This window comes from Gopherus flavomarginatus, chromosome 11 (genome assembly GCF_025201925.1).
Source record: "Gopherus flavomarginatus isolate rGopFla2 chromosome 11, rGopFla2.mat.asm, whole genome shotgun sequence".
Lineage (NCBI taxonomy): Eukaryota > Metazoa > Chordata > Testudines > Testudinidae > Gopherus > Gopherus flavomarginatus.
This window is the reverse complement of record NC_066627.1, coordinates 45,982,326-45,998,582: the sequence shown is the minus strand read 5'-3', so window position 1 is coordinate 45,998,582 and position 16,257 is coordinate 45,982,326. Positions and strand designations below refer to the sequence as shown.

General features: G+C 36.7%; 1 protein-coding gene across 5 annotated transcripts in view; it reads left to right on the top strand.

The window, feature by feature from the left end:
* DIDO1 (death inducer-obliterator 1) overlaps positions 1 to 16,257 on the top strand; it is a 90,242-nt gene extending 73,985 nt beyond the window's left edge. For 3 of the 5 annotated variants that reach the window (XM_050918655.1, XM_050918654.1, XM_050918656.1), the window contains one exon: positions 11,016 to 16,257. In XM_050918655.1, the coding sequence (XP_050774612.1) occupies positions 11,016 to 14,458 (3,443 nt within the window). In that variant the 3' untranslated portion in view covers positions 14,459 to 16,257. Of the gene's footprint in view, positions 1 to 392; positions 3,098 to 11,015 lie in introns of those variants that run through there. The other 2 variants (XM_050918657.1, XM_050918658.1) reach the window with 2 other exon arrangements.

Here is a 16,257-nt window from a genome sequence, read left to right as displayed (position 1 = left end):
GTGTGCTGAGCTCCTTTCTTGAGAAGCTGAATGACCTCAACTTCCATATGCTCATAGGATTAGGACCCAACTAAACACTAAAATGTTCTCAACAAACCTCATTAAACACACATAATGGAGTGTTTCATATTTGGGCCAGCTCTTTGTGCCAAGTGTAAAAAAAAATATTTTGGTGCCACTCCCTTCCTGTCTCTCCCACACCATCTTAGAGAAGCCTATTCTGAAGATTCTCGGGCTTCGATAGTGGGGAAGAAATGCTAGCTGTGTAACCATCCATTCTTGGACTACAACAAAAGGGGCAGTGTCTATTCCTACCTATCACATACTTATATGGCCCCCCTTATCGCAGTATTTGAACACCTCACAATCTTTAATGTATTTATCCTCACTAGGCCTCTGTGAGGTAGAGGAAGCACTGTTATCCTTATTTTACAGCTGGGGAACTGAGTAACAGAGGTACCAAGTTATGTGCTCAAGGTCACACAGAAGATCTTTGAATCAGGGAACTGAATCTGGGTCTCTGGAGTCCCAGGCTAGCAACCTAACCATTGGACCACTCTTCTTAGCGCACACAAAAATTCCTACACTCAAAGTGCCTTCCTCTGTGGACCATGATGAACAAGAGGAATAAGACTGGCCCATCAGTCAGCCCGAAGGAGCCCATAGTCCTTTGTAGTGTATTTAAATGTATCTTAGGGGAGCACTTAAATAATCTATGCCTAGTACCTGCTTTGTTTGACCTTTGATTTTTCTCTAGCTTTGTAAGTTTTCTTTTTCAATTAATTTTAATTAGTTTTCTCTGATAAATCAATGCTTTTAAATCTTCTTAGTAGGAACTTGCAGATATCACATATGGCCCTTGTGTGGGCCTTCTGCACTGGAGTGAATTATACCCAAGACAAGTTCACAAATCGATTAGCCTCTAGTCGGACAAAGGTTACAGTTCTGAATTATATAATTAAGTCTTTCTCAAATACTAGAATTAAGGAATACCATGGATAAAATACATGGAAAATACAACCAGCTATTGAGTTTTAAAATCAACATCATTTTTGTAGAACATCTGTCCCTTCACAAATATAAAGTATTAAGAGGGGTTGGTTGGCTTAGTTTTTTTTTTGGGAGGGTGGTGAGGGGGGTCGGGGTTGACCAAGATTTTCAAAAGTGACTAATGATTTGAATACCTCAGTTTAGGTTTTTGAACTAGACATTCAAGGGGCCTAATTTTAACATTGCTTTCTGAAAATCAGGCCCCTTTAAGGTCTCATGTTGGGTACTCAAAATCACTAGTTACTTTTGAAAATCTGGGTCTTTTACTTTTGTTTGTCATTTCAATTTTTATGTGCTACATATGTGTCTACTGATTTTTTCCATGCCAGCAAAGTTTGGAGTGTTATAAAAAAAAAACCAAAACACTGTCTCTTGAGGAAGGGGTGTATTTTTTGTGATTTCAAGTGTATGAATCTAACATGATGCTGTTGGACTCCAGAGTGAATTGCATCTGTCACCAGGACCTCCAGTTGGTGGTGGTGGTGGTGGTGGTGGTGAAGTAAAGGGTGAAATGAGGGATTCTTAGAATGACCCCTCTTCACCAAAAGAAATGTACTTCAAAATGGGCAAAGATAGTAACTGTAAGCAAAAGAATTCCATAGCCAATGATCCTAATGGCAAAACGCTCACTGTCCAAAAGATTGTATCTGATTCTATACCTGGGAGTGTCCAAATGGCCAGTATCAACAACTTTCAAAGGATTGGCTTTGTTTTCATAGAATACAACACATTACTGGCTAAAAGATTTTTACTTGTGTATACATATATCTATTTTTTGCTCTGTATTTGCTTCTCTCTTGAAGTATATACAGTGACATGCATTTTCTTACTAATTGATGGTTATGCCTTAATTGGAAGTAATACAACTATTTTGCAAATGCAAACTATACTATTTCAGCCATTTTCCCTCTTTTAAATAGTTCATGATAACTTCATTGGAAAAGTTTTGACTTTCCCTTTTCTGCTTTAGTGGGCCAATATGCTTTGTGGCATCAGTTTATTAAAAAAGAAGTGTTAGGAAGGAAATTATATCAGTTTATGGATCTCACCAAGCTCTTACTCTGTTAACCACCTAACTTCTGCAGGTCATAAAGGATTTTCTAATTGTTTCTTTGAAGTATCATTGCTCTTCTACTTTATGTGTAAAATTAAATCTTTTTGGGGAGTATCAGACTAAATTAATTGGCATTGCTAACAAGGTTAGTCCAACATTTTTAGTTAATTATTTACAGGATGCTTTTAAACCTAGAATTACTGGCATCTGAACTATAGATCGGGGTGGCCAAACTTACTGACCCTCCGAGACTTCCTTCAAAAGTTCGAGAGCAAGAGTGCATCTGCCGAGGCTTGAGGGTTTCAGCCCCGCAGGAGGCACATGATGGGGTTCAGGGCTTCAGCCCCGCTCCTGCTAAAACCCCAAGCCCTGGCAAGTGCCTCCCATGGGGTTGTAGCCCTGAGACCCACCCCTCCCACTGGGCAGAAGCCCCTACCCCACCACTCTGCTGCACGGTAGAGGTCCCGAACTTCCACCCTCCCCAAGTCTGATAGGTGGAGAATGGCGGGGGGGGCGGGGGGGCAGGCAGGGAGGGGAGGCTCCGTAAACAGAATTTTAATGGAAAAAGAGCCACAGTTTCGCCACCCATGCTATAGAGAATCTGAAAATATTATACACTTTAGATTAAAAGAGATGTTAAGTGCAGGTTCCACTTTTAGGTCTGAAAGATGGGGAGGGCATATGGTTTAAATAAAAGACCCAATACAAGACCCTTCAACTTAGACTTCTGCCACCAGACATTCCTAGCAAGTGTGAACTGATTGTTCAGTGTTTGTTTCATAACAGTGTTTAATTGCATTAATATTTTAAAACTAAAATACAGTATAGGAATATTGAATTTTTTCAGGTAAGCACTTTTTCTCTGTTCTTCTATGTATGTGTATATGTATCAATACCACCACATAAAACATTGTAATCCACATTTTCAAGTAATATCAGATGGAATTTACTGCTTTCTTTTTCTTCATAGTCAATAAAAGTATTTTATGAAAAGTGGTCATTGTCTCTTTAAATTTAAATGTTTTCATAGATGTTGCCTAACAGTCTCACTGTACCTTAAATTACAGTTTAACAAGAAACCAGAACATATCAGCAGAAATCTGTTAAGGAAAATACAGATATAAGTGAGCAAGCAATAAGTAGATGATGTAGTAAACATAAAACCTTTTTCTGCCACCATTTCAAAAATCCTAGCTAGAAGATATTAGAACTGTGCAGAAGAGTTCCATCATACAAATAGAAATTATACCTTTCTTTCCTGGTTATGGTGGACTGACAAAATGAAACTGATGACGTCTAAACTAGAATTGTACCTATTGCTTCATGAAAAACTTTCACATCCATTTTCTTGCATTTAATTGGGATTTAAAAATTGAGGGAAAATGGGAAGATGTCCATTAGAGATATTCATCAAAATACTGTAGTATCTGAAGTATTATCAGGTGGCAGTTCCAGGTTATTCCAGTAGGAGTTTACTGTGTTTCACTGTATCATCCCTAAATATAGTCTGAATGGTGCTCACACACAAATTCGCACTTTTCATCTGTAGATCTCAAAGCAATTTTCCAAGGAGGGTAACTACAATCATCCCTATTTTACAGATGGGAAAAGCGCAAAGAAGATATATGACTTTTCTAAGGTCACACATTGAGTTAGTGGCTGAGCTGGAATAGAGCCTAGGTCTCCTGACTCCTACTCCTGTGCCCTATCTGCTGGACTATGCTGCCACATATCATGCTTCCTTTCTATTACATTTTACTTCACCAGGTGCTGGGGTGATCAGATGTCCCGATTTTATAGGGACAGTCCAATTTTTGGGTCTTTTTCTTATATAGACTCCTATTACCCCCCCACCCCCACCCCGTCCCAGTTTTTCACACTTGCTGTCTGGTCACCCTACTAGGTGCATAAATCTAAAGGAGGAAAACAAATCAATTTAAAATGATATGTCGGAACACTTTGTGTTCAGTGGAAACACTTGCATTTTTTCTGTATGATTGTTCACTTTTTGGTGACTTATTCGTGGATTTTTTATTCTCTTTTTTGGAAAGCGGGACATCAACTGGATCACTTAGGCCGTCCTGCTGCAGTATGGCAGGACTGATTTAATTATCCTTGAATCATCCGTGAAAAGATTGGTGTCAAATTTGACCTTGAATCTGTATTGAAGGTGATTACTCAATCTTCTTTATTTGTGTTATTTTAGTGACAAAGGGCCCTACTTATGGACCAGGATCTCAGTGTGCTAGATGCTTATTTTATTGGTCTTTTTGAATTTATAAACACGTTTTGCTGCAACACAACACCATTACTCCCTCTTTTTTTAATTTTTTTTTATTTTATTTATTTTTATTTTATTTTACTTTGGTCCTCCTTAATTGATGGGGGGGAAATTGCTCCTTGGCTTTGTCGTATCACCCTTTTTACATACTTATAATACTGTGTCTCCCTTCAGGTTTTTTACATTTTACTGTGGACTGAATGTAGTTACTTTCTTCAGAAGTCTCACTTTAGTTGTTATGTGTACTGTATCCAATTTGTGGTTTTTCTTAAAATCCAGTGTCTAAAGCTGACACAGTTCTCCTGCTGAGTTCGGAGTGGAATTGAAATGACTTTTCTGTATTTTTTTTTTTATATATACATACTAACTCCCACAATACCATCCTGTGTAGCAATTGCATTTATTTTATTTTTGCAACTATGTTGTATTGACTTCATTATAATACTCCCCCAAACTCTTCTCTGTGCCCCTACTACTTGACCTCAGTTTTCTCCCACCCTATATGTAATTTTGTTCTTGCCCCACTAAACTTGCTTCATTTTGGTTTCTTTCTTAATATAGTATTTTTTAACTCTTGTCTTTTGTATTGTCTGTCAATATGAATGTATTCATACATCCATCTGCCATGTTGATCATGAAAACAGCAAATAGTAATGGAACCAGAATGGACATCAGTGGAACTCCACTCAGTACCTTCTCCAAACCTGACACTGAAACTCCTGCTATCAGAGGATTAATAATTTCTGATTGATAGTTTTTATCCACTTCTACATCTCTGATTCAAAGTTCAATAGTTTTCCTGTGAGAATGTGACATGAAATCCTGTCAAATACCTTTATTAATTTAAAGTAGATGCATTTTAATGAAAAAGCAATCTATTCTGTCCCCGTAGAAAACATTGCATAAATGTTGGCATATTGATTTGATTAATTACAATAGTAAATATTTTTCTGAAAATATGGAAGAATACAGATTCTTCCCACACTACTTATAGTGCACTAAAATATCTGAATATCAGACTTCTGGAAAGAAAAATCTTTACAACAATAGGTGTATCCTGTATGTAGAAATAGACTCTCATCTCAGCAGATATATTAAAGACAGTGGAAGAAGATGACACAAATATTCATCATAGAAAAAGAAGACTGTTCCATTCAGCAAGTATATTTTAACCTACTTCATCAGTGCATATTTTAAAACCGAGAACAGAACTCCAGTGGCGGTTTTGAATTATCAAACGTGCTACAAGTGAGAGTTTAATTTGAGCTTGCAATAATGAAAGTAAGAGTAACATATCTTGGTCTATACAAATTAAAAAAAGTATTGTAAAAGATGTACATAAGGAGTAGAAGGGCAAGCTTATGGGGAAATGAGCATTTAGTGTAACCTGTATTTCTGTGATCACAGTTTAACAAAATCAGCAGCTGGACTTCAAACATATAGTGGGATAAAGGCTTTTTATAGATATAGACATAGATATAAAACTAATTCATCATTAAAATATACCTACTAAATTCATTTTGTTACATTAGTTTATAGCACTTTTAAAATGCCTTACCACCTGAAAACCAGTTGTTAGGGATTAGTTGTAGAATGAGGTCAACATTTTCAAACCTTGGTTCTTTAAATTTTTCACTTCAAGTGATATTTGGACATCTACATGGAAGCTGTCTGATCTTTAGAAGTGCTCGTCACTCACAAATCCCTTTGAATTCAAGTTACTGCAAGTCCAAAGCATCTTTCAAAATCAGACTACTTCTGGATATAAGAGTAACTTTTTGCCCTGGGTTTATGAAAATGTATGTAAATGAGATGCTAGCATAGTTTTGATTAAAAACTTCTAAAAAATTCCTATTTTGATGAAATTTGGAATATATGATAATTGAAAGGCAAGTATTATGTACAATTTGATATGAACTATTGTTAAATTACAATATCAAAACATAATCATGGATTAGGACGATTATCAAGCTCTAGACAGACCTGATTTATTGAGGTAAATACTTAAAATACATTTAATAAAGTTTTTGAATGCTATTAGTGTTTTGACTAGAGCTGGTTGAACTATTTCAAATATTTTGTTACAAATTTTTACCCTTTTTTTAGTTAATGAGTAGTTTGCAAACAGATCTTAATTTCTGCTTCACCAAGTAGTTATACTGGATATTTTCCATCCTATGAGGGTTTTTTTTTTTTTTTAAAACAAGTAAATTATTCAGTGTTTTTAATTTGAGCAGTAACCAGTCACTTAAGTCACAAGGCATTGCCTCTACTCCTGATTAGATACCTGATTAGATAACTGAAACTTTGAAGACAGAAGAAGAGCAAACTCCTAATAAGGATTTTTGGACAAATAGAAGTTGGTGAAACTTTCAGGATTTGTCAACATTTACATGACTACATAATGGTCATCTGAATACTTGCAAATAAGAAATTGACCTCTCAATTCACGGTGAACCAAACTCAACATTTATATCCACAAACATTCACAAATCAGGTATTTTCCTATTTCACTAGCTCTCCTTTTGAAAGATGCAGTTATAAGGGATAGTGAGATTGAATCCTTAACCAAGCAAATCCCTGAATTTATCTAATAAACTTTATAATTAATTTTAAATGGTGCTAAAATGGGCTCTTGCTAAATTCCTGATACCCAGACTCATCAGAACTGCTACAGCTGACTTTAAGCAGTTGAGTGCAAGATAGGTTGTCTTTGGACAGACCAAAGATTTCTAAGGTCTTTTCCCAAGAGAATGCTTTATGTTTAGTTTCTAACCTACCTGATCCTCATCCCGCCTCAATACCCATGTTATCTTTTTTCCACTAGAAAATTCAGATTCTCTGAAAGTCCCAGTGTCTTCCGGTGCAGCTTGCCTCTCTTTTCCTATGACTGATTTAAGTTTATTTTAAGGTTATCTCATTTGAAATAAAATTATGGCAGAGGGGGAAGAAAACTGGCAGTATTTGTGAAACGCTAAATTTAGGTCTGAGTAATATCTCTATGACACAGAATTCACATAAATGGAGCACAGTATTTATTACAAAAATCAAAATAAAGGAATGTTTACAATAATATAATGGGTCAAACACCATCCCCAGTTAATTTTTTTTAACATCTAAATTATGAGACTTTAACTCTATTGTACAAGCAATTGGATTTGATGTAGCTCATGCAGACTGGTATTGTGTTAGGATCCATGTTCTCACAAACAAGAAGTGTTACATACCATACAAGCAGCAATACTTGAGAAAACTGGGTGAGTTCATGAATCAAGGCATGGAGGTTTATGTCTGAATTTATCCTATAAAACATTTAAATTCTAGTAGAAGAGAACACTCTCTGTTTTTCAATATACTTAAACCTATGCTGAGGACCACTTCCAGTAGCTAACCAATTCTTTTAAGCCAGGGGTAGGCAACCAGTGGCACGGGTGCCGAAGGCAGCACGCGAGCTGATTTTCAGTGACACTCACACTGCCCAGGTCCTGGCCACCAGTCCAGGGGGCTCTGCATTTGAATTTAATTTTAAATGAAGCTTCTTAAACATTTTAAAAACCGTATTTACTTCACATACAACAATAGTTTAGTTTTCTATTATAGACCTATAGAAAGAGGCCTTCTAAAAACGTTAAAATGTATTACTGGCACACAAAACCTTAAATTAGAGTGAATAAATTAAGATATGGCACACCACTTCTGTAAGGTTGGTGACTCCTGTTTTAATCGATCACTGTAGGGTAGCCTCAAGATTTTCGTTACAATTTTTTCTTTTTTATAAAGACCACTTTTAGTAGGCAACCAATTTTTGCAGGTTGCTTAGGTATTCACTTAAAACAGATTCACCATACATTTACCAGTTGCCCTCAGAAGTATTCAGAGTTTTCAGATTAGTGCCGTTTCCCCCACAATTGACAGCAGACTCATGATATGATTTTAAACTCTCTTGCTTTTATGTTTAAATCTTAGCAGTCATGTCCTTTGAGGAATGCTGCCTCCATACAGTTATGATAAGCATGAGAGCTTCAGTTTTTGCTGTGGATTAATGTTTGACAAAATGGTTAGTTAGTCTGAAGCCTAGGAATATCACACAGTAATTTTGAAAATAATGAAAGCAAAATATAAAATTTTCCATGAGTGGGTGTGATGTGGACAACAGTATCAGTTAACTGAAATATGCAACATCTGTCAGTAGAAGACTTACTGGAGAATCTCATCAATGCAAGAAAAAGAGGCAAGAGTTTGAAGAAAACTGTTCCCCTGCTACATTTGAAGAACAAAATTAGAAATGTAAAACTGTAGTGCTGTCATAAGAAGCTGTTTTAAATAGATTACATTAGTCCTATTATACAGACAACTGTTCTGGAAAGACTGTTGGGGGTGGGGGGCTGGGCTTAAAATATAATCAAAGAGCTTTCTAGATTTTTACGCCATTATGTTACTGGTGGAAATACTTTTCAGTTTGTTACAGTACACAAACAAAAATCTGAATGCTTGTATAGATTATATCAGTAACCAGAGGCATGTTAATGGGTTTGTTCATTGCCCACCATCCTGTGTTCACTTGATTAACCTCCCCAAGTATCATTGGAAGTTGCGTGGGAGGGGGAGAATGGAATTAAATAAAATAGTGTGAAGTAGTCCCTATGAACACCCTTCAAAAATGTCTTTGTCTATATCCTAAAATCTTCCTGTCAGTTTAGCAAGTGCTTTCCTAATGACCTGATCCTGAAGCTTTTACTTAGGTGAGTAATCCTATTAATTTAATGAGACTACTCACTTTTGTAAGAGCTGGAGCACCATGCCCTAAATGGTTAACATTCAATTATGGAAGGTTGAACATCACATTGTCCTCTCTTCTGCGAGACCCATACTCCTGTTCATTTATCTAACAAGCATCTTAAAGCTTTCTTCCATGTCACCCCATCTTGGAATGCCCTCTCCAAACTGATCCGTATAGACATTTACCCTCTCCTCAAGATCTATTTTTACTATGAAGCCTACAGGAAATTGCCCACAGGTAATGCTATGAAGAAGTCCATTGGAGATTATGAATAGTTACATATATTAAAATTACTTGCAATCAAATTGTGCAGTGGCTAATTTATGTTCACACACGATTTTCTGATACTCTTGTCCTGCCTCTCCTGTCCCCTTTTTAGCGTGTGCTGCATTCACTTGTTTTCTCTTAAATTAGATTGTAAACCCTTTGGGACAGTGACTTTGTCTTGCTATGTGTTTGTACAACACCAGCATAATGGGATCCCAATCCCAATAGGTATTGTCATAATACAGCTAAAACAATAACAATCCAGGCATTAATGACTGAAGCACATATGTACAATGTATAGGCTCCAGATTATCCATACCTACCTTCTGTCTGGAAGTCTTTATCTAATAAACTGTGAACTTATGTTCCTAATTGTACTCTAATTATTTAAACATATCTGGAGCTGGCTCAGTGATCCAGATAATTGATGTCTTACTGCATAATGTGCAAAGGGATGTTCCACAGTACAGATCATATTTCTGGTAGAATTTTCAAATCAGTTTTTTAAATCTTTTCTTTTGTACCTCCACGAATATCAAACATCATCTCTGCTTTACCCTTAACTTGTCTGATAGGGCTTGGTATGATATGCTAGTAAGCCTCCAGCTTCCCTGCTTTTATTACACTTCTTTTTAAAAAATAGCTTCATCCTTAAAATGAGCTGAAATTATCATAAAGAATTTTCAACAAGGAAATGATTTTAGTACTGTTACTATTTACTTATTAAACACATCCCAGTTAAGTTTTTGAAGCTAATCTAATACCAGTGCTCTAACAAAAATAAACAGCTTTAAGAATATGATTATCATTTAGAGTAAAAAAATGTGGATCTATCTTAATATTTATATAGTCCCTTTTTCTCTTTGATGATTTACTATGCTAGTTATATAAGCCTTTTTGTTAAGCATTTTCCTTTGAAGCTAAACAAAATGTTGACCTCTTTTAAAAAATGTGCTTTTAAAGACAAAGTTACCATATTCTTAATGTACTATAGAAAATAGTTTGGAAATATTCAAGTGGCATGAGCTAAATGTTTTAATAATTCTTTGCATTTTTATTGTTACTTAGGTGTTCTGAATGCATGTATTATTGCAGCAGGCTTTCCACATTTTCTCTCCATTAGTTACAGTATATTTTCTGATAACTTATTTGATTTTTTTTAACCATTGCAATAGCATGTTAGCTTTGAGAAGTGAACAAGGTACACTAGTATGAAAAAATATTTAATTAAGTATGTTTCCAACACAGAGATTTGATTTTTTATGTTAATAAGGAAGTTACTATTTTAGTACCGCCACCTATTGCTAGTTTTTTCAATTAAAATATTTTACAAGAAAAGTATCAGAGAATATATTTTTAACTGAAATATCCTATAATGTACTTCCTTTTTTTTTTTTAAAAAAAAGGACTAGTGAAAAATCTGACATAACTACATATAGTGCAATTCAAACAGAAGTTGCACACTATCTGTATTGATCGTATGTATTTTCTCTGTTGTGTGCTTTCAGTGCTGTTGTAGATCAATCGGTTACTGCTTTAAGGATAAATAACTACCTTCTAACACAATCTTGTTTGTCTTCCAGGTCTTGAATCATCTCGTCCAAATTTAATTCTTGGATTAGTGATTTGTCAAAAAGGTAAACGTCCTGCAACTGTTCTGGAGTCAGACAAGATGGAGGAAAAGCGCAGCAGAATTCAAATACAGGAAGAAACGGAAGCATCAGTGTACTCTAAAGGCCCTATTGTTTCTCAGCAAGAAAAGAAACCTTCAAAATACACACTTTATTCTGGAGAAAGTGCTGTAAGTACAACGCCACCTGTATCTCCCCCACCACCACCACCGCTTCCCATTCAAGAACCATCTACAATAACACCATCAGTGTTAAAAATACTGTCATCGATTAAAACAGGAACCACAACAACTATGATACTGCCAGTTCCAACTTCAGCAACAGCAACAGTCACTGGCACAACAACTTCATCTTCTACAACTTCGTGTTCTTCAAAAACAGCCACACCTCTTGAGCACATCTTGCAGACTCTTTTTGGAAAAAAGAAAGCTTTTGAGTCGGTTACTAAGGACTCTGAAACTGTTCAGTCTTCAAACCAGGAAGCTCAAGTTACAATAGATGGAGTGTCAGCTGCTCCTTTATTAGATCCAATTGTACAGCAGTTTGGGCAGATGTCTAAAGATAAAATTATAGAAGAAGAAGAAGATGACAGACCATATGATCCTGAAGAAGAGTATGAGCCAGACAGAGCTTTTGAAATACAGACTGGTGAAAGTGAAAAACTGTATGATCTTGAAAAACCTTGTGAAACATCTGAACAAGAGGATGAGGCCTATGATCCAGAAGATGAAACGATCTTAGAAGAAGCAAAAGTTACTGTTGATGATTTGCCTAATAAAATGTATGCAGATGTGAAAAGCAATGCTGTGGAAACATCCACCCCATATATGCCTGATGTGTCTGCTTCCTCATCCTTGGTAGAACAGCAAAAAATGTTGGATGAATTAAACAAACAAATAGAAGAACAGAAAAGACAACTGGAAGAACAAGAAGAAGCCCTCAGACAACAAAGAGCAGCTGTTGGTGTTTCAATGGCTCACTTTTCAGTGTCTGATGCTTTAATGTCACCTCCACCAAAATCATCCATAACAAAGTCTGACTTATTCCAGCAGGAACAACAAATTACAGAAAAATCAGATTCACCTTCATCCTCCAATCAGCAAGCACAAGCGCTAAACCAGGGCTCTGATCTGAGACAGAGTAGAGATCCTCGACAGGCTAGAAGGATGGCAACAGAGAATAATGACAGTGCTGATTCTCGGATAAAGCCACAAATAGTACACAATGAGACACCTACAAAAGAAGTTATTCCAGCCAATTATCCAGGTTTATTACAGACTTCACTTGACAAGGAAGATAAAACATTAATTTCTGCTACCCAGGCTGGGTATAGTGAGGATAAGTGGGTTCCAGGTGAAAAAGTGGCTACAGTCTCTGAACAAGATGCACCTAATGTCAAGTTTGAAAACGCTGCTAAAGTTCATCTGGAAAGTGTGAATCAAACCGCTTCTGGAGAAACGTCCCCATCCAAGCCTTTACGTAAAGTACTGCTTCCAACACCTCCCAGTACATCTTTTCAGCCCAATTTCCCTACACCAAATGATGGTCAGTCTTTGCAAGATTTGCATAAAGTACCTTGGTCAAATGAGTCACAAGATGCTAATTCTCCATCAGTAGGAAGAGATTCTTTTTCAAATCCAATCTTTACACCTCAGGAAAAGATAGCTGGTCACTTTGAACCCGAAAGAAGTCTCTCTTCAGTACAGTACGAAGATCAAAGAAATTCTCAGTCCCGTCAGTTTGCAGAACAAACTGAATCTCCAGCTGTTCAAAGTGAGGGAGAAAAAGGACCTCTCCCTCAACACTTTGAAGAAAACCGAGGAGGGCCTCCATTTCCTTTGTCTGGGCAAAAAGGAGGGCTTCCACCACTGATGTTTGGTGCATCTGTGGGACCTCATGGACCCAATTTTATTGGGCAGAGAGGACCAGCACCACAGTTTTCAGAAGAGCATGGTTCGTCTCCAAATAATGATGGAGAAAGAGGACCTCCACCTGGTAGATTTGGAGGACAAAAAGGACCTATTCCTTCATTATTTTCTACACAACATGGACCACCTCCTCTTTTTGGTGACAATAGGGGCCCTTCACCTTCCTATCTTGGTGTTCCAAGAGGAATGTCGCCATCTCAGTTTGAAGATCGTAGGGAACCTCACATGGAACAAAGAGACTTCCCAGATTCCCAATATAATGAAATGATTAGGCCTCCTGGACAATTTGAAGGACCAGAGCCACCCCAGTTTATGGGAAATAGGGGGCCTTCACCTTTTCATTTTGGAGGTCAAAGAAGACCACCACCATCTCAATTTAAAGGACAGAGAGGAGGCCCTCCACCACCTCAGTTTGGAGGGCCAAGATGTCCACCACCTTGTCATTTTGGAGGATCAAGAGGCCCTCATCCAAATCAATTTGAAGGGCAAAGAGGTCCAGCTCCAAGTCACATACCAGGGCCCAGGGGACTTTTGCCACCACCTTTTGAAGAACGGAGAGGGAGTCCACCACCCAGATTTCCAAACCAGAGAGGGCCAGCCCCACCTCATTTTGGTGGACCAAGAGGAACTACACCTGCATTATTTCCAGAACAAAATGAACCTCCCCCTTCTAGATTTCATTTTCAAGGGCAACCTCCACAAGGTATGAAACCAACCCCTAGACCACTCCTGGAACTTCCAAGTCATCCACCGCAACACAGGAAGGAGATGTGGGATGAAGCAGGACCATCTGCCTCTCTTCCTAATCTTTCAGGGCAAGGACCTGAGTCAGAAGCACAATGGCCGGTGTCCGACTTCCGAGAGGGCAAAAATACTGAATTTAGAGGTCAGACTTTTGAAGGGAGGCAGAGGGAGAGGTATGAAGGAGGAAATAAAGAAAAGGTATTAGATCAGCCAGAAAGTCAGCAGTCAGAGAATCGACAAAGCAGAGGGTTTGAAGAAAGACGAAGGGATCGGGAACATGGCAGACCTTGGGAAAGAGATCATGGCAGAAACTGGAATAGAGACAGGGAAAGGGACTGGGAGAGACACAGAGACAAAGACTGGGATAAAAACAGAGAGAGAAACCAAAACAAAGATAGGGAGAAAGATCTGGAGCGGGCAAAAGAATGGGAAAGAAACAGAGACCGAGAGAGAGCCAGAACCAGAGAGAGAGATTCCCACAGAAGACGTGATAGGGACAGATCAAGAAGCAGGGATAGGGATCGTGACAGAGATAAAGTCCGAGATCAAAGCAGGGAGAAAGAAAGAGATCGAGAAAGGGATAGGGACAGGGACAGAGGAAAAGATCGTAAAGACCGAAGTAAAAGTAGGGAAACCGGTAAAGATTTGAAGCCTGAACCACAGCAGGAAACTCAAAAGCCAGCAGATACAGAAGTTGCTTCATCTTCCACTAATCAGACATAGAAACAATTCATAATTAATTGTACCCAATAAATAACGATTAATTTTTCACACAAAAAAAGAAGCAAGAACTCGAAGTCTCCTGTATATACTGTATATTCTCATCTTTACAAGATGCCCTTGTAAAGCCAGCCTTATAAAATGTGTTGTCAAAGTAAAACAGTTTTTTAACAACTGTGAATGAGAGAATATTCAAACAGATAAGAAGCAAGAACATACTGGACTTTAACTTGCAGCATTTTGTGCATAATGTTTTTCTTACAAAAATTCACAGCGTTAAGAGTTATGAGATTTTCTTTTTTTCTACTTACACCTTTATCTTAAAATTTCCATTTACAATTAATACAGAAATGGAAAAAATCTACAAAGAGCATATTGCTTTTTAAGATTACAAAGTTATGTTTTCCAGTAACTTGAATTGTAATTTTATAAGAGAATCTAATCAAAACCTTAGGAGCCATACCTTTACATCTCATTTATGTAATATTTTGGTGTAAAAAGTTGTTTCCACAGCACATGCTTTACAAGAGAAGTCTGATATTGTTGTCTTGTGATCTTGCAATGGATGGACTGTGTGTATTTAAGAAATGGCTGCAAAAGAACAGTGTTATTACTTATTTGTAACTGACAGAGTATTTGAACATGAAATAACAAGTTTAAAAGTGCACTATCTTCCTTTTTATATAAAGGTATTTTGAGTTATGGAATCCAGCTGTTGAGAGTTCAACCAAGAAACACAGGCTTCTACATAAATAACTTTTTCATGAGGCTGCAAGGTTTTAAATGTTGCATTTTTACAAAAATATAATTAAAGAAAATATAACACTTCTGTATCCAGTGGAACTCTGAAGTTTTAAAAATATCATACATTGGCAAATAATTAAAATTTGTAGATGAATAAACTGGTAAACCAAAGGAATGGAAAATAAGCTGGTTAAATATACTACTAACGCTATTATTTTGGTTATGCTGATTCTTTCAAAGCATTTTGTTTGCAGAATGTTTCTATTTAGAGGTTTAAGGATTTTCTCTACTTTTTCTGTAATTTATTGACAAGAAGTATTTTGCTCCCGAACTAAAATGTCAGTGCTTTTTGGCAATCCATAATAATGTTGATGGTGTATTTAAAAGTTGGCCACTGAAAATAAACATTTGCATAAAGCTTGAAATGGAAAAGGTGATATTAGTTTAATGCGATAGCTTGAGGGAAAGCGTTTCACTGTGCAATACAGCATACTGCTACTTTTCATGTATTCTTCAAGTACATATGTCTGAAGTGTGAAACAGAAAATCCTGCTAATTTATTTGAACTTGTACATTTGCAGTTGGGTGAATATTTTGATATTTTTATAAAATAGTTTTGCAAATGTAAAATTAGATTCCTATTAACATTTGCATCTTGAAGTCTACATTATAAGTGGCACTATTCCATATACATCACTACAGATTTTACACTTTATATTGGTGCATCTTTGAACTCCTTAAATATCAAGGACTCAGCTGATTTAAATGATGGGCTGTATTCGAAACCGGTAGTCAAAATGATAAAATGCAGAAAGAGGTGGTATTAAATGCAAACATCTACTATGATGTAAGATTTTTTTTCTTTCTTTTTTTTTACTGGGATGTTTCTAATTTAAAAACATACATAAAAGTATGCAAAAATCAAGTGTGTTTGTTTAGGTTTACTTGATAGAAATTTCTGTAAATTGTATTTTATATTGCAAAATATATCACTGTACATTAAAATGTGGGACTTCACAGGTTTTTGTTACTGTAAGTAGAATAAACATCTACCGAGA